Genomic DNA, 23,752 nt, shown 5'->3' on the forward strand with positions numbered 1-23,752 from the left:
TAATGGAAGGCATTTAGTGGATGGAGATTGATCACACCTGGTGTCATGGATGATCAACACTGTCAGGAGCAATCTTTGGACAGACGAAAACAATATATTTCATTCAATTCAGTTATGTGGAAATTGAAGGGGCAATTGCCCATCTCAATACTACATGGAGTAAACTTGCTGAATGCAGCATTGTTGTACATGTATGATTACTTACTCTTCTTTACTGCGAAGATAAAACACAAGCCCACAACGGATATGTAGACCATCACTGCAGTTGTGACTGCTGCTGCAACGTCACCATATGGAAGGGTACATCTCTTAACTGTAGATACAAATGTGACAGGAACAGTTACATCATGGGTTATTTACATAGAAACATAGAAGATAGGAGCAGGAGTAGGCCATTCGGCCTCTTGAGCCTGCTCTGCCATTCAATGCGATCATGGCTGATCATCCAAATACAGTACCCTGTCCCTGCTTTCTCCCCATACCCCTTGATCCCTTTAGCCTTAAGAAATATATAAGAACATAAGAAATAGGAGCAGGAGTAGGCCAATCGGCCCCTCGAGCCTGCTCCGCCATTCAATAAGATCATGGCTGATCTGATCCTAACCGCCAATCTACTATCACAGAACCATCTCCTGAATCTAACAGAATTAGACACACGAAATAGGAGCAGGATCAGGCTACACGGCCCCTGGGCCCGCTCCGCTACCCACAGGGCCATGTCCGATCCGAACCTAGGCTCATGTCCAAATTCCTGCCCGCTCCCCATAACCCTTTATTCCCTTTACTTCTAGGAAACTGTCTATTTCTGTTTTAAATTTATGTAATGATGTAGCTTCTACAGCTTTTTGGGGCAGCATATTCCATGGACCTACCACCCTTTGAGTGAAGTAGTTCCTCCTCATCTCAGTTTTGAAAGAGCAGCCCCTTATTCTAAGACTATGCCCCCTAGTTCTAGTTTCACCCATCATCGGGAACATCCTCCCCGCATCCACCCAATCCAACCCCTTCACAATCTTATATGTTTCAATAAGATCGCCTCTCATTCTTCTGAACTCCAATGAGTAGAGTCCCAATCTACTCAACCTCTCCTCATATGCCCATCCCCTCATCCCCGGGATTAACCGAGTGAACCTTCTTTGTACTGACTCGAGAGCAAGTATGTCTTTTCTTAAGTATGGACACCAAAACTGTATGCAGTATTCCAGGTGCGGTCTCACTAATACCTTGTACAACTGAAGCAATACATCCCTATTTTTATTTTTTATCCCCCTAGCAATGAAAGCCAACATTCCATTGGCCTTCTTAATCACTTGCTGCACCTGCATACTAACCTTTTGAGTTTCGTGCACCAGGACCCCCAGATCCCTTTGTACTTCAGTACTTTCCAGTTTCTTGCCATTAAGATAATAACTTGCTTTATCATTTTTCCTGCCAAAGTGCATAACCTCACACTTTCCAGTATTGTATTCCATCTGCCAAATCTCTGCCCACTTACTTAGCCTGTCTATGTCCCCTTGCAGGTTTTTAATGTCCTCCTCACTCACTTCTTTCCCTCCCATCTTAGTATCATCTGCAAACTTTGATATGTTACACTCGGTCCCCTCCTCCAAATCGTTAATATGGATTGTAAAGAGTTGGGGACCCAGCACCGGTCCCTGCGGAACACCACTAGTTACTGATTGCCATTCTGAGAATGAACCATTTATCGCAACTCTCTGCCTTCTGTTAGATAGCCAATCCTCTATTCATGCCAGAATATTACCCCCAATCCCGTGATTTTTTATCTTAAGCAATAATCTTTTGTGTGGCACCTTGTCAAATGCCTTTTGGAAGTCTAAATACACTACGTCCACTGGTTCCCCTTTATCCACCCTATATGTTACTTCCTCAAAGAACTCCAACAAATTTGTCAAACATGACTTCCCCTTCATAAAACCATGCTGACTTTGTCCTATTAAATGATGATTATCCAACTCCTTCTTGAATATATTTAATGAATTGGCCTCTACTGCCTTCTGTGGTAGAGAATTCCACAGGTTCACCACTCTCTGGGTGAACATATTCCTCCTCATTTCTGTCCTAAAGGTACTTAAGGAAGTGGCCCTAGAGATAGTAAATGCATTGCTGGTCATCTTCCAGAACTCGATCGACTCTGGAACGGTACCCATGGATTGGAGGGTAGCTAATGTTACCCCACTATTCAAAAAAGGTGGTAGAGAAAAAGCGGGGAACTATAGACCGGTAAGCCTGACATCGGTAGTGGGGAAAATGCTGGAGTCTATTATAAAAGATGTAATAGCAGAGCACTTGGAAAGCAGTGACAGGATCGGACAAAGTCAACATGGATTTACAAAAGGTAAATCATGCTTGACTAATCTACTGGAATTTTTTGAGGATGTAACTGGTAAAATAGATAAGGGAGAACCAGTGAATGTGGTGTATTTGGACTTTCGATATGGTCCCACATAAGAGATTAGCGTGCAAAATTAAGGCACATGGGATTGGGGGCAAGGTATTGACTTGGATAGAGAACTGGTTGGCGGACAGAAAGCAAAGAGTTGGAATAAACGGGTCATTTTCCGAGTGGCAGGCAGTGACTAATGGGGTACCGCAAGGATCGGTCCTAGGACCCCAGCTGTTCACAATATATATTAATGATCTGGACGAGGGAATTGGATGTAATATCTCCAAATTTGCAGACGACACAAAGCTGGGTGGGAGGGTAAGCTGTGAGGAGGATGTCGTGAAACTCCAGTACGATTTGGACAGGTTGGGTGATTGGGCAGAAGCATGGCAAATGCACTATAATGTGGATAAATGTGAGGTTATCCACTTTGGTGGCAAAAACAGGAAGGCAGATTATTATTTGAATGGCAATAGATTGGGAGAAGGGGAAGTGCAAAGAGACCTGGGTGCAATTTTTCACCAGTCGCTGAAGGTAAGCATGTAGGTGCAGCAGGCGGTTAAGAAGGCAAATGGTATGCTGGCCTTCGTAGCAAGAGGGTTCGAGTACAGGAACAAGGATGTATTGCTACAGTTGTACAGGGCCTTGGTGAGACCGCACCTTGAGTATTGTGTGCAGTTTTGGTCACCTTACCTGAGGAAGGACGTTCTTGCCATGGAGGGAGTGCAGCGAAGATTCACCAGGCTGATACCTGGGATGGCAGGAATGACGTATGAGGAGAGATTGTGTCGATTGGGCTTATACTCACTGGAGTTTAGAAGATTGAGAGGGGATCTCATCGAAACCTATAAAATTCTGTCAGGTCTGGACAGACTAGATGCAGGAAGGATGTTTTGGATGGCCGGGGAGTCCAGAACCAGGGGTCATAGTCTAAGGATAAGGGGTAAGCCATTTAGGACTGAAATGAGGAGGAACTTCTTCACCCAGAGAGTGGTGAACCTGTGGAATTCTCTGCCACAGAGGGCAGTGGAGGCCAGTTCATTAAATATATTCAAGAAAGAGTTGGATATATTTCTTAAGGCGAAAGGGATCAAGGGATATGGGGAGAAGGCAGGGACAGGGTACTGAATTTGGATGATCAGCCATGATCTCATTGAATGGCGGAGCAGGCTCGAAGGGCCGAATGGCCTACTCCTGCTCCTATCTTCTATGTTTCCATGTAAATGGCCTACCCCTTATCCTTAGAATGTGACCCCTGGTTCTGAACTCCCCGGCCATCGGGAACATCCTTCCTGCATCTAGTCTGTCCAGTCCTGTCAGAAATTTATAAGTTTCAATGAGATCCCCTCTCATTCTTCTAAACTCCAGCGAGTACAAGCCCAATCGAATCAATCTCTCCTCATACATCATTCCTGCCATCCCAGGTATCAGCCTGGTGAATCTTCGCTGAACTCCTTCCATGGCAAGAACATCCTTCCTCAGATAAGGCGACCAAAACTGCACACAATACTCAAGATGTGGTCTCACCAAGGCCCTGTATAATTGCAGCAAGACATCCTTGTTCCTGTACTCAAACCCTCTCGCTACGAAGGCCAACATGCCATTTGCCTTCTTAAAAGCCTGCTGCACCTGCATGCTTACCTTCAGAGACTGGTGCACAAGGACACCCAGGTCTCATTGCACTTCCCCTTCTCCCAATCTATTGCCATTCAGATAATAATCTGCCTTCCTGTTTTTGCCACCAAAGTGGATAACCTCACATTTATCCACGTTATATTGCATCTGCCATGCATCTGCCCAATCACCCAACCTGTCCAAATCATCCTGGAGTTTCTCGGCATCCTCCTCACAGCACACACGCCAACCCAGCTTTGTCTCATCTGCAAATTTGGAGATATTACATCTAGTTCCCTCGTCTAGATCATTAATATATATTGTGAATAGCTGGGGTCCGAGGACCGATCCCTGCGTTACCCCACTAGTTACTGCCTGCCACTCGGAAAAAGACCCGTTTATTCCAACTCTTTGCTTCCTGTCTGCCAACCAGTTCTCTGTCCAAGTCAATACCTTGCCCCCAATCCCATGTGCCTTAACTTTACACGCTAATCTCTTATGCGGGACCTTATCAAAAGCCTTCTGAAAGTCCAAATACATCACATCCACTGGTTCTCCCTTATCTATTTTACCAGTTACATCCACAAAAAATTCCACTAGATTAGTCAAGCATGATTTACCTTTTGTAAATCCATGTTGACTTTGTCTGATCCTGTCACTGTTTTCCAAGTGCTCTGCTATTACATCTTTTATAATGGACACTAGCATTCGGGCGTATTACTGTCAGATTATAGTGTTACTGTCCAATTATAGCGTTACTGTGAGATTATAGCGTTACTGTCAGGTTACTGCGTTACTGTCAGGTTACTGCGTTACTGTCAGATTACTGCGGTAACTAGTGGTGTTCCGCAGGGGTCAGTGCTGGCACCCCAACTCTTTACAATCTATATTAACGATTTGGAGGAAGGGACCGAGTGCAACATATCCAAGTTTGCCGACGATACAAAGATGGGAGGGAAAGCAGTGAGTGAGGAGGACATAAAAAACCTGCAAAAGGACATAGACAGGCTAAGTGAGTGGGCAGAGATTTGGCAGATGGAATATAATATTGGAAAGTGTGAGGTTATGCACTTTGGGAGAAAAAATCAAAGAGCAAGTTATTATCTAAATGGAGAGAAACTGCAAAGTGCTACAAAAGGGATCTGGGGGTCCTGGTGCATGAAACACAAAAAGTTAGTATGCAGGTGCAGCAGGTGATCAGGAAGGCCAATGGAATCTTGGCTTTTATTGCAAGGGGGATGGAGTATAAAAACAGGGAAGTCTTGCTGCAGTTATACAGGGTATTGGTGAGGCCACACCTGGAATACTGCGTGCAGTTTTGGTTTCCATATTTAAGAAAAGATATACTTGCTCTCGAGGCGGTTCAGAGATTCCGGAGATGAGGGGGTTGATGTATGAGGAAAGGTTGAGTAGGTTGGGCCTCTACTCATTGGAGTTCAGAAGAATGAGAGGCGATCTTATCGAAACATATAAGATTGTGAGAGGGCTTCATCGGGTGGATGCGGGGAGGATGTTTCCACTGATGGGTGAGACTAGAACTAGGGGACATAATCTTAGAATAAGGGGCTGCCCTTTCAAAACTGAGATGAGGAGAAACTTCTTCACTTAGAGGGTAGCAAATCTATGTAATTTGCTACCCCAGAGAGCTGTGGAAGCTGCAACATTAAATAAATTTTAAATGGAGATAGACAGTTTCCTAGCAGATAAGGGAATTAGAGGTTACGGGGAGAGGGCAGGGAAGTGGACGTGAGTCTAGATTCGGATCAGCCATGATCCTATTGAATGGCGGAGCAGGCCCGAGGGGCCGTATGCCCTACTCCTGCTCCTACTTCTTATGTTCTTACTGTCAGATTACTGTGTTACTGTCAGATTACTGTGTTACTGTCAGATTACTGCGTTACTGTCAGATTACTGCGTTACTGTCAGATTACTGCGTTACTGTCAGATGACTGCGTTACTGTCAGATTACTTTGTTACTGTCAGATTACTGTGTTACTGTCAGTTCCAGGGAGCAGTGAGGCGAGGAGGAGCCCGGTATAAAAACTGGCGCGAGCACCGAGGCCCGACCAGTTCCAGGGAGCAGTGAGGCGAGGAGGAGCCCGGTATAAAAACCGGCGCGAGCACCGAGGCCCGACCAGTTCCAGGGAGCAGTGAGGCGAGGAGGAGCCCGGTATAAAAACCGGCGCGAGCACCGAGGCCCGACCAGTTCCAGGGAGCAGTGAGGCGAGGAGGAGCCCGGTATTAAAACTGGCATGAGCACCGAGGCCCGACCAGTTCCAGGGAGCAGTGAGTCGAGGAGGAGCCCGGTATAAAAATCGACGCGAGCACCGAGGCCCGGCCAGTTCCAGGGAGCAGTGAGGCTTACCAACTCAGCAGCGGGGAGAGAGGTGAGAAGTAATCAGAGTGTGACGTCACCAGGGAGCAGGTAAGTGATTGGTGGGTGAGTATTTCTCTTTTTTAAACTTTAACTCTGTGGTTTATAGTTGCTACGGTCTTTTCTGGTGTAGCGGGGACTGTTGGTAAACCATACAAGCGCCTTAGAGTTTATCTTTAATTGGTGATAGTGAAATAATTTAAATTAATTAAAGGGTAAGTCATGTCAGGACAGCCCAGCCCTGTGTTATGCTCCTCTTGCTCTATTTGGGAATTCAGGGACGCTGCCTGTGTCCCTGACGACCATGTGTGCCAGAAATGCATCCAGCTGCAACTACTAGCAGACCGCATTGCAGCGCTGGAGCTGTGGATGGATGGGCTTTGGGGCATTCATGATGCTGAGAGGGTCGTGGATAACACGTTTAGTGAGGTGGTCACGCCACAGGTAAGGGCTGCACAGGCAGAAGGGAAATGGGTGACCATCAGGTAGAGCAGTAGAGGCAGGCAGGTAGTGCAGGGGACCCCTGTGGCCATCCCCCTCTCAAACAGGTATACCGATTTGGATACTGTTGAGGGGGATGACTTACCAGAGGAAGGCAGCAGCAGCCAACTTCCTGGCACCAGGGGTGTTTCTGCTGCTCAGAAAGGGAGGAAAAAGAGTGGGAGAGCAATAGTGGCAGGGGATTCTATCGTAAGGGGAACAGATATGCATTTCTGTGGCCATAGACATGACTCCAGGATGGTTTGTTGCCTCCCTGGTGCCAGGGTCAAGGATGTCACTGAACGGCTGCAGGGCATTCTGAAGGGGGAGGGTGAACAGTCAGAGGTCCTGGTTCACATTGGGACCAATGACATGGGTAGGAAGAGGGATGAGGTCCTGCAGCAAGAATTTAGGGAGCTAGGTAGTAGATTAAAGAGCAGGACCTCAAAGGCTGTAATCTCTGGATTACTCCCGGTGTCACGTGCTAGTGAGTATAGAAATAGGAGGATAGAGCAGATTAATGCGTGGCTAAAGAGTTGGTGCAGGAGGGAGGGCTTTAGTTTCCTGGATCACCGGGCCTGCTTCTGGGGAAGGTGGGACTTGTACAAGTCGGACGGGTTGCACCTGAACCAGAGCGGGACAAATATCCTTGCGGGGAGGTTTGCTAGCACTGTTCGGGGGGGTTTAAACTAAAACGGCAGGGGGTTGGGAACCTGAGCAGGGAGACAGAGGAAAGGGAAACAGGGATAAAAGCAAAAGATAGGAAGGAGAAAAACAAAAGTGGCAGTCAGAGAAATCAACGGTTTAAATCAAACGTGGCCACAGTAAATAATAATTCTAATAGGTCTAAGAGCGTTAAAAAAACAAGCCTGAAGGCTTTGTGTCTTAATGCAAGGAGCATTTGTAATAAGGTGGACGAATTGGCTGCGCAAATAGAGGTAAATGAATATGATTTGGTTGGGATTACAGAAACGTGGCTCAAGGATGGCCAAGACTGGGAACTCAACATCCAGAGGTATTCGCATTCAGGAAAGATAGGCAAAAAGGAAAGGGAGGTGGGGTAGCATTACTGGTTAAAGAAGGGATTAATACAACTGTAATGAAGGATATTAGCTCTGATGATGTGGAATCTGTAGAGTAGAATTGAGAAATACTAAGGGGAAAAAAACATTAGCGGGAGTGGTATATAGACCTCCCAACAATAAGGCGGAGGTTGGGGGTGGCATGAAAAGGGAAATTAAAGAAGCGTACAATAAGGGCACAGCAGTCATCATGGGTGACTTTAATCTACAAATAGATTGGGCCAACCAAATTAGTAACAATACTGTGGAGGAGGAATTCCTGGAGTGTTTACGGGATGGTTTCCTGGACCAATATGTCGAGGAACCAACCAGAGATCAGGCCATCTTAGACTGGGTATTATGTAACGAGAAAGGATTAATTAGCAATCTTGTTGGACGAGGCCCCTTGGGTCGGTGCGATCATAATATGATCAAATTCTTCATTAAGATGGAGAATGAAGTAGTTGACTCAGAGGTCCTCAATTTAAATAAAGGAAACTACGATGGTCTGAGGAGCGAGTTGGGTAGGATTGATTGGGGAATGGCACTCAAAGGGTTGACGGTGGATAGGCAATGGCAAACATTCAAAGACCGAATGGATGAGCTACAGAATTTGTTCATCCCAGTTTGGCGTAAAAATAAAACAAAAAAGGTGACTCAACCGTGGCTAAAAAGGGAAATTAGGGATAGCATAAGATCCAAGGAGAGGACATTTAAATTGGCCAGAAAAAGCAATAATCCTGAGGATTGGGAGCAGTTTAGGATTCAACAAAGGAGGACAAAGGGATTAATTAAGAAAGGGAAAATAGAATATGAGAGTAAGCTCGCAGGGAACATAAAAACTGACTGTAAAAGCTTTTATAGATATGTGAAGAGAAAAAGATTGGTGAAGTCAAGCGTAGGTCCCTTGCAGTCAGAATCAGGAGAATTTATAATGGGAAACAAAGAAATGGCTGGCCAACTATATTCATACTTTGGTTCTGTCTTCACAAAGGTGGACACAAATAACCTCCCAGAGATGCCGGGAACATAGGGTCTGATGAAAGGGTGGAACTGAAAGAAATCAGTATTTGTAGGGAAATGGTGTTAGGAAAATTGATGGGACTGAAGGCCGATAAATCCCCAGGGCCTGATAATCTACATCCCAGGGTACTTAAGGAAGTGGCTCTAGAAATAGTAGATGCATTGCTGGTCATCTTCCAGAACTCGATAGACTCTGGAACAGTACCCATGGATTGGAGGGTAGCTAATGTTACCCCACTATTCAAAAAAGGTGGTAGAGAAAAAGTGGGGAATTATAGACCGGTAAGCCTGACATCGGTAGTGGGGAAAATGCTGGAGTCTATTATAAAAGATGTAATAGCAGAGCACTTGGAAAGCAGTGACAGGATCGGATAAAGTCAACATGGATTTACAAAAGGTAAATCATGCTTGACTAATCTACTGGAATTTTTGAGGATGTAACTGGTAAAATAGATAAGGGAGAACCAGTGGATGTGGTGTATTTGGACTTTCAGAAGGCTTTCGATAAGGTCCCACATAAGAGATTAGCGTGCAAAATTAAGGCACATGGGATTGGGGGCAAGGTATTGACTTGGATAGAGAACTGGTTGGCGGACAGAAAGCAAAGAGTTGGAATAAACGGGTCGTTTTCCGAGTGGCAGGCAGTGACTAGTGGGGTACCGCAAGGATCGATCCTAGGACCCCAGCTGTTCACAATATATATTAATGATCTGGACGAGGGAATTGGATGTAATATCTCCAAATTTGCAGACGACACAAAGCTGGGTGGGAGGGTAAGCTGTGAGGAGGATGTCGTGAAACTCCAGTACGATTTGGACAGGTTGGGTGATTGGGCAGAAACATGGCAAATGCACGATAATGTGGATAAATGTGAGGTTATCCACTTTGGTGGCAAAAACAGGCAGGCAGATTATTATTTGAATGGCAATAGATTGGGAGAAGAGGAAGTGCAGAGAGACCTGGGTGTTCTTGTGCACCAGTTGCTGAAGGTAAGCATGCAGGTGCAGCAGGCGGTTAAGAAGGCAAATGGTATGTTGGCCTTCGTAGCAAGAGGGTTCGAATACAGGAACAAGGATGTCTTGCTACAGTTGTACAGGGCCTTGGTGAGACCGCACCTTGAGTATTGTTTGCAGTTTTGGTCGCCTTACCTGAGGAAGGACGTTCTTGCCATGGAAGGAGTGCAGCAAAGATTCACCAGGCTGATAACTGGGATGGCAGGAATGACGTATGAGGAGAGATTGTGTCGATTGGGCTTATACTCACTGGAGTTTAGAAGATTGAGAGGGGATCTCATCGAAACCTATAAAATTCTGTCAGGCCTGGACAGACTGGATGCAGGAAGGATGTTTCTGATGGCCGGGGAGTCCAGAGCCAGGGGTCATAGTCTAAGGATAAGGGGTAAGCCATTTAGCACTGAAATGAGGAGGAATTTCTTCACCCAGAGAGTGGTGAACCTGTGGAATTCTCTGCCAGAGGGCGGTGGAGGCCAGTTCATTAAATATATTCAAGAAAGAGTTGGATATATTTCTTAAGGCTAAAGGGATCAAGGGATATGGGGAGAAGGCAGGGACAGGGTACTGAATTTGGATGATCAGCCATGATCTCATTGAATGGCGGAGCAGGCTCGAAGGGCCGAATGGCCTACTCCTGCTCCTATCTTTAAAAAAAAAATTATTGTGTTACTGTCAGATTACTGCGTTACTGTCAGATTACTGTGTTACTGTCAGATTACTGCGTTACTCTTAGATTACTGTCAGATTACTGCGTTACTGTCAGATTACTGTGTTACTGTCAGATTACAGCGTTACTCTCAGATTACTGTCAGATTACAGCGTTACTGTCAGGTTACTGCGTTACTGCCAGATTACTGCGTTACTTTCAGAATACTGCGTTACTGTCAGATTACTGCGTTACTGTCAGATTACTGTCAGATTACTGTGTTACTGTCAGATAACTGCGTTACTGTCAGATTACTGTATTACTGTCCGATTACTGTGTTACGGACAGATTAGTGAGTTACCGTCAGATTACAGAGTTACTGTCAGATTACTGCGTTACTCTCAGATTACTGCGTTACTGTCAGATTAATGCGTTACTGTCAGATTAATGCATTACTGTCAGATTACTGCGTTACTGTCAGATAATAGCGTTACTGTCAGATTACTGTGTTGCTGTCAGATTACTGTGTTACTGTCAGATTACAGCATTACTGACAGATTACTGCGTTACTCTCAGATTACTGCGTTACTGTCAGATTACTAAATTACTGTCAGATTACTGTATTTGTCAGATTACTGCATTTTTCAGATTACTGCGTTACAGTCAGATTACTGCATCGGTCCGATGACTGCGTTACTGTCAGATTACTGTATTTGTCAGATTACTGCATTTGTCAGATTACTGCATTTGTCAGATTACTGCATTTGTCAGATTACTGCGTTACTGTCAGATTACTGTGTTACTGTTAGATTAAAGTATTACTGTCAGATTACTGCGTTACTGTCAGATTACTGCGCTTGTCAGATTACTGCGTTTCTGTCAGATTACTGTGTTACTGTCAGAGTACAGCGTTACCGTCAGATGATAGCGTTACTGTCAGATTACTGTGTTGCTGTCAGATTACAGCGTTACTGTCAGATTACAGCGTTACTGTCAGATTACTGCGTTACTGTCAGATTGTGTTACTCTCAGATCACTGCGTTACTCTCAGATTATTGTGTTACTGTCAGATTACAGTGTTTCTACCAGATTACTGCGTTACTGTCAGATTACAGTGTTTCTGTCAGATTACTGCGTTACTGTCAGATTACGGTGTTGCTGTCAGATTACTGCGTTTCTGTCAGATTACTGCGTTACTGTCAGATTACGGTGTTGCTGTCAGATTACTGCATTTTTCAGATTACTGCGTTACTCTCAGATTACTGTGTTACTGTCCAATTACAGTGTTACTGTCAGATTGCTGTGTTACTGTCAGATTAGAGAGTTACTGTCAGATTACTGCGTTACTGTCAGATAACTGTGTTACTGTCCAATTACAGTGTTGCTGTCAGATTGCTGCGTTACTGTCAGATTACTGCGTTACTGTCAGATTGCTGTGTTACTCACCGATTACTGTGTTTTGGTCAGATTGCTGTGTTACTATCAGATTACTGTGTTACTGTCAGATTACTGTGTTAATGTCAGATTACTGCGTTACTGTCAAATTACTGCATTACTGTCAAGTTACTGTGTTACTGTCCAATTAAAGAGTTACTGTCCGATTACAGTGTTACTGTCAGATTACTGCATTACTGTCAGATTACAGCGTTACTCTCAAATTACTGTGTTACTGTCAAATTACTGTGTTACTGTCCAATTAAAGAGTTACTGTCCGATTACAGTGTTACTGTCAGATTACTGCGTTTCTGTCAGATTACTGCGTTACTCTCAGATTACTGTGTTACTGTCAGATTACTGTGTTACTGTCAGATTACACTGTTACTATCAGATTACTGTGTTGCTGTCAGATTACTGTGTTGCTGTCAGATTACCGCGTTACTGTCAGATTGTGTTACTCTCAGATTACTGCGTTACTGTCAGATTACTGTGTTACTGTCCAATTACAGTGTTACTGTCAGATTACAGAGTTACTGTTGGATTGCTGTGTTACTGTCAGATTGCTGCGTTACTGTCAGATTACTGTGTTCCTGTCAGATTACAGTGTTACTGTCAGATTACGAGTTACTGTCAGATTACTGCGTTACTGTCAGATTACTGCGTTGCTGTCAGATTACTGGCTTTCTGTCATATTACAGGGTTACTGTCAGATTACTGCATTTGTCAGATTTCTGCATTTGTCAGATTACTGCGTTACTGTCAGGTTACTGCGTTACTGTCAGATTACTGCGTTTGTCAGATTACTGTGTTACTGTCAGATTATTGTGATACTGTCAGATTAATGTGTTACTGTCAGATTACTGAGTTACTGTTAGATTACTGCGTTACTGTCAGATTACTGTGTTACTGTCAGATTATTGTGTTACTGTCAGATTACTGCGTTTGTCAGATTACTGTGTTACTGTAAGATTAGTGTTACTGTCAGATTACTGCGTTACTCTCAGATTACTGCGTTACTGTCAGATTACAGTGTTACTGTCAGATTACAGCATTACTGACAGATTACTGCGTTATTGTCAGATTACTGCGTTACTCTCAGATTACTGTTACTGTCAGATTACTGTGTTACTCTCAGATTACTGTGTTACTCTCAGATTACTGTGTTACTCTCAGATTACTGCGTTACTCTCAGATTACTGCGTTACTCTCAGATTACAGTGTTACTGTCATATTAAAGTGTTACTGTCAGATTACTGTGTTACTGTCAGATTACACCATTACCGACAGATTACTGCGTTACTCTCAGATTACTGTGTTACTGTCAGATTACAGTTACTGTCAGATTACTGCGATTGCAGATTACTCCGTTACTGTCAGATTACTGTGTTACTTTCAGATTACTTTGTTACTGTCAGATTACAGCATTACTGACAGATTACTGCATTACTCTCAGATTACTGCGTTACTGTCAAATTACAGAGTTATTGTCAGATTACTGCGATTGCAGATTACTGAGTTACTGTCAGATTACTGTGATTGCAGATTACTGAGTTACTGTGATTGCAGATTACTGTGTTACTGTCAGATTACTGCGTTACTGTCAGATTACTGCATTACTGTCAGATTACTGCGTTGCTGTCAGATTACTGTGTTACTGACAGATTACTGCGTTACTGTCAGATTACTGTGTTACTGTCAGATTACTGTGTTACTGTTAGATTACTGTGTTACTGACAGATTACTGTGTTACTGTCAGATTACTGTGTTGTTGTCAGATTACTGCATTACTGTCAGATTGTGTTACTCTCAGATTACTGGGTTACTGTCAGATTACTGCGTTACTGTCAGATTCCTGCGTTACTGTTAGATTACTGCGTTACTGTCAGATTGCTGCGTTACTGTCAGATTACAGAGTTACTGACAGATTACTGCGTTACTGTCAGATTACATAGTTACTGTCAGATTACTGCGTTTGCAGATTACAGCGTTACTTTCAGATTACTGCGTTGCTGTCAGATTACTGTGTTATTGTTCAATTACAGTGTTACTGTCAGATTACTGCATTTGCAGGTTACTGCGTTACTGTCAGATTACAGTGTTACTGTCAGATTACTGCGTTCGTCAGATTACAGTGTTACTGTCAGATTACTGCGTTCGTCAGATTACTGTGTTACTGTCAGATTACTGCGTTACTGTCAGATTACTGCATTTGTCAGATTACTGTGTTGCTGTCAGATTACTGCGTTACTGTCAGATTACTGCATTACTGTCATATTACAGTCAGAGTAAAGTGTTACTGTCAGATTACTGCGTTACTGTCAGGTTACTGCGTTACTGTCAGATTGTGTTACTGTCCAATTATAGTGTTGCTCTCCAATTACAGTGTTCCTTTCAGGTTACTGCGTTACTGTCAGATTACTGTGTTACTGTCAGATTACTGCGTTACTGTCAGATTGTGTTACTCTCAGATTCCTGCGTTACTGTCAGATTACTGTGTTACTGTCAGATTCCTGTGTTACTGTCTGATTACTGCATTACTGTCAGAGTACTGCGTTGCTGTCAGATTACTGTGTTACTGTCAGATTGCTGTGTTACTGTCAGATTACTGTGTTACTGTCAGATTACAGAGTTACTGTCAGATTACAGTGTTACTGTCAGATTACAGTGTTACTGTCAGATTACAGCATTACTGCCAGATTACTGCGTTCGTCAGATTACTGCGATACTGTCAGATTACTGCGTTACTGTCAGATTACTGTGTTACTGTCAGATTGCTGCGTTACTGTCAGATTACAGAGTTATTGTCAGATTTCTGCGTTACTGTCAGATTACTGTGTTACTGTCCAATTACAGTGTTACTGTCAGATTACTGCGTTACTGTCAGATTACTGTGTTACTGTCAGATTACTGTGTTACTGTCAGATTACAGTGTTACTGTCAGATTACTGCGTTCGTCAGATTACTGCGTTCGTCAGATTACTGCATTACTGTCAGAATACTGTGTTACTGTCAGATTACTGCGTTACTGTCAGATTACTGCATTTGTCAGATTACTGTGTTGCTGTCAGATTACTGTGTTAGTAACGCAGTAATCTGACAGCAACACAGTAATCTGACAAATGCAGTAATCTGACAGTAACGCAGTAATCTGACGAACGCAGTAATCTTGCAGTAATGCTGTAATCTGACAGTAACACAGTAATCTGACAGTAACAGTGTAATTGAACAATAACAGTAATCTGACAGTAACACTGTAATCTGACAGTAACACAGTAATCTGACAGTAACGCAGTAATTGGACAGTAACACAGTAATTGGACAGTAACACTGTAATCAGACAGTAACGCAGTAATCTGACAGTAACGCAGTAATCTGACAGTAACGCAGTAATCTGACAGTAACGCAGTAACATAGAAACATAGAAACATAGAAGATAGGAGCAGGAGTAGGCCATTCGGCCCTTCGAGCCTGCTCCGCCATTCAACGAGATCATGGCTGATCATCCAAACCCTAGCACCCGGTCACTACAATGACAGCCATCCCACACAAGCCCGATCCCCGTAAACCCGTAACCTGACAGGAACACTGTAATTGGACAGTAACACTGTAATTGGACAGTAACACAGTAATCTGACAGTAACGCAGTAATCTGACAGTGTCAGATTACAGTCAGAGTAAAGTGTTACTGTCAGATTACTGCGTTACTGTCAGGTTACTGCATTTGTCAGATTACTGCATTTGTCAGATTACCGTGTTACTGTCAGATAATTGTGATACTGTCAGATTACTGCGTTCCTGTCAGATTACAGAGTTACTATCAGATTCCTGCGTTACTGTCAGATTACTGCGTTACTGTCAGATTACTGCGTTTGTCAGATTACTGCGTTACTGTCAGATTACTGTGTTACTGACAGATTACTGCATTACTGACAGATTACTGCGCTTGTCAGATTACTGCATTTCTGTCAGATTACTGCGTTACTGTCAGATTACTGTGTTACTGTCAGATTACTGTGTTACTGACAGATTACTGTGTTACTGTCAGATTACTGTGTTACTGTCAGATTACTGTGTTACTGACAGATTACTGTGTTACTGTCAGATTACTGTGTTACTGACAGATTACTGTGTTACTGACAGATTACTGCATTACTGTCAGATTGTGTTACTCTCAGATTACTGTGTTACTGTCAGATTACTGTGTTACTGTCAGATTGTGTTACTCTCAGATTACTGTGTTGTTGTCAGATTACTGCATTACTGTCAGATTGTGTTACTCTCAGATTACTGTGTTACTGTCAGATTACTGTGTTACTGTCAGATTACTGCGTTACTGTCAGATTGCTGCGTTACTGTCAGATTAGAGAGTTACTGACAGATTACTGCGTTACTGTCAGATAACTGTGTTACTGTCCAATTACAGTGTTGCTGTCAGATTGCTGCGTTACTGTCAGATTACTGCGTTACTGTCAGATTGCTGTGTTACTCACCGATTACTGTGTTTTGGTCAGATTGCTGTGTTACTATCAGATTACTGTGTTACTGACAGATTACTGCATTACTGACAGATTACTGCGCTTGTCAGATTACTGTGTTTCTGTCAGATTACTGCGTTACTGTCAGATTACTGCGTTACTGTCAGATTACTGCGTTTGCAGATTACAGCGTTACTTTCAGATTACTGCGTTGCTGTCAGATTACTGTGTTATTGTTCAATTACAGTGTTACTGTCAGATTACTGCATTTGCAGGTTACTGCGTTACTGTCAGATTACAGTGTTACTGTCAGATTACTGCGTTCGTCAGATTACTGCGTTACTGTCAGAATACTGTGTTACTGTCAGATTACTGCGATACTGTCAGATTACTGCATTTGTCAGATTACTGTGTTGCTGTCAGATTACTGCGTTACTGTCAGATTACTGCATTACTGTCATATTACAGTCAGAGTAAAGTGTTACTGTCAGATTACTGCGTTACTGTGTTACTTTTAGATTGCTGTGTTACTTTCAGATTACTGCGTTGCTGTCAGATTACTGTGTTATTGTTCAATTACAGTGTTACTGTCAGATTACTGCATTTGCAGGTTACTGCGTTACTGTCAGATTACAGTGTTACTGTCAGATTACTGCGTTCGTCAGATTACAGTGTTACTGTCAGATTACTGCGTTCGTCAGATTACTGTGTTACTGTCAGATTACTGCGTTACTGTCAGATTATAGCATTACTGCCAGATTACTGCGTTCGTCAGATTACTGCGTTACTGTCAGATTACTGTGTTACTGTCAGATTGCTGCGTTACTGTCAGATTACAGAGTTACTGTCAGATTTCTGCGTTACTGTCAGATTACTGTGTTACTGTCCAATTACAGTGTTACTGTCAGATTACTGCGTTACTGTCAGATTACTGTGTTACTGTCAGATTACTGCGTTACTGTCAGATTACTGCATTTGTCAGATTACTGTGTTACTGTCAGATTACTGTGTTACTGTCAGATTACAGTGTTACTGTCAGATTACTGCGTTCGTCAGATTACTGCGTTCGTCAGATTACTGCATTACTGTCAGAATACTGTGTTACTGTCAGATTACTGCGTTACTGTCAGATTACTGCATTTGTCAGATTACTGTGTTGCTGTCAGATTACTGTGTTAGTAACGCAGTAATCTGACAGCAACACAGTAATCTGACAAATGCAGTAATCTGACAGTAACGCAGTAATCTGACGAACGCAGTAATCTTGCAGTAATGCTGTAATCTGACAGTAACACAGTAATCTGACAGTAACAGTGTAATTGAACAATAACAGTAATCTGACAGTAACACTGTAATCTGACAGTAACACAGTAATCTGACAGTAACGCAGTAATTGGACAGTAACACAGTAATTGGACAGTAACACTGTAATCAGACAGTAACGCAGTAATCTGACAGTAACGCAGTAATCTGACAGTTACGCAGTAATCTGACAGTAACGCAGTAACATAGAAACATAGAAACATAGAAGATAGGAGCAGGAGTAGGCCATTCGGCCCTTCGAGCCTGCTCCGCCATTCAACGAGATCATGGCTGATCATCCAAACCCTAGCACCCGGTCACTACAATGACAGCCATCCCACACAAGCCCGATCCCCGTAAACCCGTAACCTGACAGGAACACTGTAATTGGACAGTAACACTGTAATTGGACAGTAACACAGTAATCTGACAGTAACGCAGTAATCTGACAGTGTCAGATTACAGTCAGAGTAAAGTGTTACTGTCAGATTACTGCGTTACTGTCAGGTTACTGCATTTGTCAGATTACTGCATTTGTCAGATTACCGTGTTACTGTCAGATAATTGTGATACTGTCAGATTACTGCGTTCCTGTCAGATTCCTGCGTTACTATCAGATTCCTGCGTTACTGTCAGATTACTGCGTTACTGTCAGATTACTGCGTTTGTCAGATTACTGCGTTACTGTCAGATTACTGTGTTACTGACAGATTACTGCATTACTGACAGATTACTGCGCTTGTCAGATTACTGCATTTCTGTCAGATTACTGCGTTACTGTCAGATTACTGTGTTACTGTCAGATTACTGTGTTACTGACAGATTACTGTGTTACTGACAGATTACTGCATTACTGTCAGATTGTGTTACTCTCAGATTACTGTGTTACTGTCAGATTACTGTGTTACTGTCAGATTGTGTTACTCTCAGATTACTGTGTTGTTGTCAGATTACTGCATTACTGTCAGATTGTGTTACTCTCAGATTACTGTGTTACTGTCAGATTACTGTGTTACTGACAGATTACTGTGTTACTGACAGATTACTGTGTTACTGACAGATTACTGTGTTACTGTCAGATTACTGTGTTACTGACAGATTACTGTGTTACTGACAGATTACTGCATTACTGTCAGATTGTGTTACTCTCAGATTACTGTGTTACTGTCAGATTACTGTGTTACTGTCAGATTGTGTTACTCTCAGATTACTGTGTTGTTGTCAGATTACTGCATTACTGTCAGATTGTGTTACTCTCAGATTACTGTGTTACTGTCAGATTACTGTGTTACTGTCAGATTACTGCGTTACTGTCAGATTGCTGTGTTACTGTCAGATTAGAGAGTTACTGACAGATTACTGCGTTACTGTCAGATAACTGTGTTACTGTCCAATTACAGTGTTGCTGTCAGATTGCTGCGTTACTGTCAGATTACTGCGTTACTGTCAGATTGCTGTGTTACTCACCGATTACTGTGTTTTGGTCAGATTGCTGTGTTACTATCAGATTACTGTGTTACTGTCAGATTACTGTGTTACTGACAGATTACTGCATTACTGACAGATTACTGCGCTTGTCAGATTACTGTGTTTCTGTCAGATTACTGCGTTACTGTCAGATTACTGCGTTACTGTCAGATTACTGCGTTACTGTCAGATTACTGCGTTTGCAGATTACAGCGTTACTTTCAGATTACTGCGTTGCTGTCAGATTACTGTGTTATTGTTCAATTACAGTGTTACTGTCAGATTACTGCATTTGCAGGTTACTGCGTTACTGTCAGATTACAGTGTTACTGTCAGATTACTGCGTTCGTCAGATTACTGCGTTACTGTCAGAATACTGTGTTACTGTCAGATTACTGCGATACTGTCAGATTACTGCATTTGTCAGATTACTGTGTTGCTGTCAGATTACTGCGTTACTGTCAGATTACTGCATTACTGTCAGATTGTGTTACTCTCAGATTCCTGCGTTACTGTCAGATTACTGTGTTACTGTCAGGTTCCTGTGTTACTGTCTGATTACTGCATTACTGTCAGAGTACTGCGTTGCTGTCAGATTACTGTGTTACTGTCAGATTGCTGCGTTACTGTCAGATTACTGTGTTACTGTCAGATTACAGAGTTACTGTCAGATTACAGTGTTACTGTCAGATTACTGCGTTTGCAGATTACTGCATTCCTGTCAGATTACTGCGGTGCTGTCAGATTACTGTGGTATTGTTCAATTACAGTGTTACTGTCAGATTACTGTGTTACTGTCAGATTACAGCATTACTGCCAGATTACTGCGTTCGTCAGATTACTGCGATACTGTCAGATTACTGCGTTACTGTCAGATTACTGTGTTACTGTCAGATTGCTGCGTTACTGTCAGATTACAGAGTTACTGTCAGATTTCTGCGTTACTGTCAGATTACTGTGTTACTGTCCAATTACAGTGTTACTGTCAGATTACTGCGTTACTGTCAGATTACTGTGTTACTGTCAGATTACTGTGTTACTGTCAGATTACAGTGTTACTGTCAGATTACTGCGTTCGTCAGATTACTGCATTACTGTCAGAATACTGTGTTACTGTCAGATTACTGCGTTACTGTCAGATTACTGCATTTGTCAGATTACTGTGTTGCTGTCAGATTACTGTGTTAGTAACGCAGTAATCTGACAGCAACACAGTAATCTGACAAATGCAGTAATCTGACAGTAACGCAGTAATCTGACAGTAACGCAGTAATCTGACGAACGCAGTAATCTTGCAGTAATGCTGTAATCTGACAGTAACACAGTAATCTGACAGTAACAGTGTAATTGAACAGTAACAGTAATCTGACAGTAACACTGTAATCTGACAGTAACACAGTAATCTGACAGTAACGCAGTAATTGGACAGTAACACAGTAATTGGACAGTAACGCAGTAATCTGACAGTAACGCAGTAATCTGACAGTAACGCAGTAACATAGAAACATAGAAGATAGGAGCAGGAGTAGGCCATTCGGCCCTTCGAGCCTGCTCCGCCATTCAACGAGATCATGGCTGATCATCCAAACCCTAGCACCCGGTCACTACACCGACAGCCATCCCACACAAGCCCGATCCCCGTAAACCCGTAACCTGACAGGAACACTGTAATTGGACAGTAACACTGTAATTGGACAGTAACACAGTAATCTGACAGTAACGCAGTAATCTGACAGTGTCAGATTACAGTCAGAGTAAAGTGTTACTGTCAGATTACTGCGTTACTGTCAGGTTACTGCATTTGTCAGATTACTGCATTTGCCAGATTACCGTGTTACTGTCAGATAATTGTGATACTGTCAGATTACTGCGTTCCTGTCAGATTACAGAGTTACTATCAGATTCCTGCGTTACTGTTAGATTACTGCGTTACTGTCAGATTACTGCGTTACTGTCAGATTACTGTGTAACTGTCAGATTACTGCGTTACTGTCAGATTACTGCGTTTGTCAGATTACTGCATTACTGACAGATTACTGCATTACTGACAGATTACTGCGCTTGTCAGATTACTGCATTTCTGTCAGATTACTGCGTTACTGTCAGATTACTGTGTTACTGTCAGATTACTGTGTTACTGACAGATTACTGTGTTACTGTCAGATTACTGTGTTACTGACAGATTACTGTGTTACTGACAGATTACTGCATTACTGTCAGATTGTGTTACTCTCAGATTACTGTGTTACTGTCAGATTACTGTGTTACTGTCAGATTGTGTTACTCTCAGATTAGTGTTGTTGTCAGATTACTGCATTACTGTCAGATTGTGTTACTCTCAGATTACTGTGTTACTGTCAGATTACTGCGTTACTGTCAGATTGCTGCGTTACTGTCAGATTACAGAGTTACTGACAGATTACTGCGTTACTGACAGATTACTGTGTTACTGACAGATTACTGTGTTACTGACAGATTACTGCATTACTGACAGATTACTGCGCTTGTCAGATTACTGTGTTTCTGTCAGATTACTGCGTTACTGTCAGATTACTGCGTTACTGTCAGATTACTGTGTTACTGTCAGATTACTGCGTTTGCAGATTACAGCGTTACTTTCAGATTACTGCGTTGCTGTCAGATTACTGTGTTATTGTTCAATTAGTGTTACTGTCAGATTACTGCATTTGCAGGTTACTGCGTTACTGTCAGATTACAGTGTTACTGTCAGATTACTGCGTTCGTCAGATTACTGCGTTACTGTCAGAATACTGTGTTACTGTCAGATTACTGCGATACTGTCAGATTACTGCATTTGTCAGATTACTGTGTTGCTGTCAGATTACTGCGTTACTGTCAGATTACTGCATTACTGTCATATTACAGTCAGAGTAAAGTGTTACTGTCAGATTACTGCGTTACTGTCAGGTTACTGCATTTGTCAGATTACTGCGTTTGTCAGATTACTGTGTTACTGTCAGATAATTGTGATCCTGTCAGTTTACTGCATTAGTGTCAGATTCCTGCATTACTGTTAGATTACAGCATTACTGTCAGATTACTGCATTACTTTTAGATAACTGTGTTACTGTCAGATTACTGCGTTACTGTCAGATTGTGTTACTGTCCAATTATAGTGTTGCTCTCCAATTACAGTGTTCCTTTCAGATTACTGCGTTACTGTCAGATTAATGTGTTACTGTCAGATTACAGCGTTACTGTCAGATGATAGCGTTACTGTCAGATTATTGTGTTGCTGTCAGATTACTGCGTTACTGTCAGATTGTGTTACTCTCAGATTCCTGCGTTACTGTCAGATTACTGTGTTACTGTCTGATTACTGCATTACTGTCAGATTGTGTTACTCTCAGATTCCTGCGTTACTGTCAGATTCCTGTGTTACTGTCTGATTACTGCGTTACTGTCAGGTTCCTGTGTTACTGTCTGATTACTGCATTACTGTCAGATTGCTGCGTTACTGTCAGATTACTGCGTTACTGTCAGATTACAGAGTTACTGTCAGATTAGTGTTACTGTCAGATTACTGCGTTTGCAGATTACTGCATTACTGTCAGATTCCTGCGGTGCTGTCAGATTACTGTGGTATTGTTCAATTACAGTGTTACTGTCAGATTACTGTGTTACTGTCAGATTACTGTGTTACTGTCAGATTACAGCATTACTGTCAGATTACTGCGTTACTGTCAGATTACTGCGTTACTGTCAGATTGCTGCGTTACTGTCAGATTACAGAGTTACTGTCAGATTTCTGCGTTACTGTCAGATTACTGTGTTACTGTCCAATTACAGTGTTACTGTCAGATTACTGCGTTACTGTCAGATTACTGTGTTACTGTCAGATTACAGTGTTACTGTCAGATTACTGCATTTGTCAGATTACTGCATTTGTCAGATTACTGTGTTGCTGTCAGATTACTGTGTTAGTAACGCAGTAATCTGACAGTAACACAGTAATCTGACAGCAACACAGTAATCTGACAAATGCAGTAATCTGACAGTAACGCAGTAATCTGACGAACGCAGTAATCTTGCAGTAATGCTGTAATCTGACAGTAACACAGTAATCTGACAGTAACAGTGTAATTGAACAATAACAGTAATCTGACAGTAACACTGTAATCTGACAGTAACGCAGTAATTGGACAGTAACACAGTAATTGGACAGTAACACTGTAATTGGACTGTAACGCAGTAATCTGACAGTAACGCAGTAACATAGAAACATAGAAGATAGGAGCAGGAGTAGGCCATTCGGCCCTTCGAGCCTGCTCCGCCATTCAACGAGATCATGGCTGATCATCCAAACCCTAGCACCCGGTCACTACACCGACAGCCATCCCACACAAGCCCGATTCCCGTAAACCCGTAACCTGACAGGAACACTGTAATTGGACAGTAACACTGTAATCTGACAGTAACGCAGTAATCTGACAGT

General features: G+C 42.6%; 1 protein-coding gene across 2 annotated transcripts in view; it reads right to left on the reverse strand.

The window, feature by feature from the left end:
• Positions 1 to 23,752, reverse strand: part of LOC147105428 (uncharacterized) — a 233,887-nt gene that overhangs the window by 73,317 nt on the left and 136,818 nt on the right. For both annotated transcript variants that reach the window (XM_086011767.1, XM_086011768.1), the window contains exon 6: positions 206 to 313. In XM_086011767.1, coding sequence (XP_085867893.1) covers positions 206 to 313 — 108 coding nt within the window. The remainder of the gene's footprint in view (positions 1 to 205; positions 314 to 23,752) is intronic.

Source organism: Somniosus microcephalus, chromosome 18 (genome assembly GCF_052327205.1).
Source record: "Somniosus microcephalus isolate GS21.2 chromosome 18, FLI_Smic_1.0, whole genome shotgun sequence".
Classification (NCBI taxonomy): domain Eukaryota; kingdom Metazoa; phylum Chordata; class Chondrichthyes; order Squaliformes; family Somniosidae; genus Somniosus; species Somniosus microcephalus.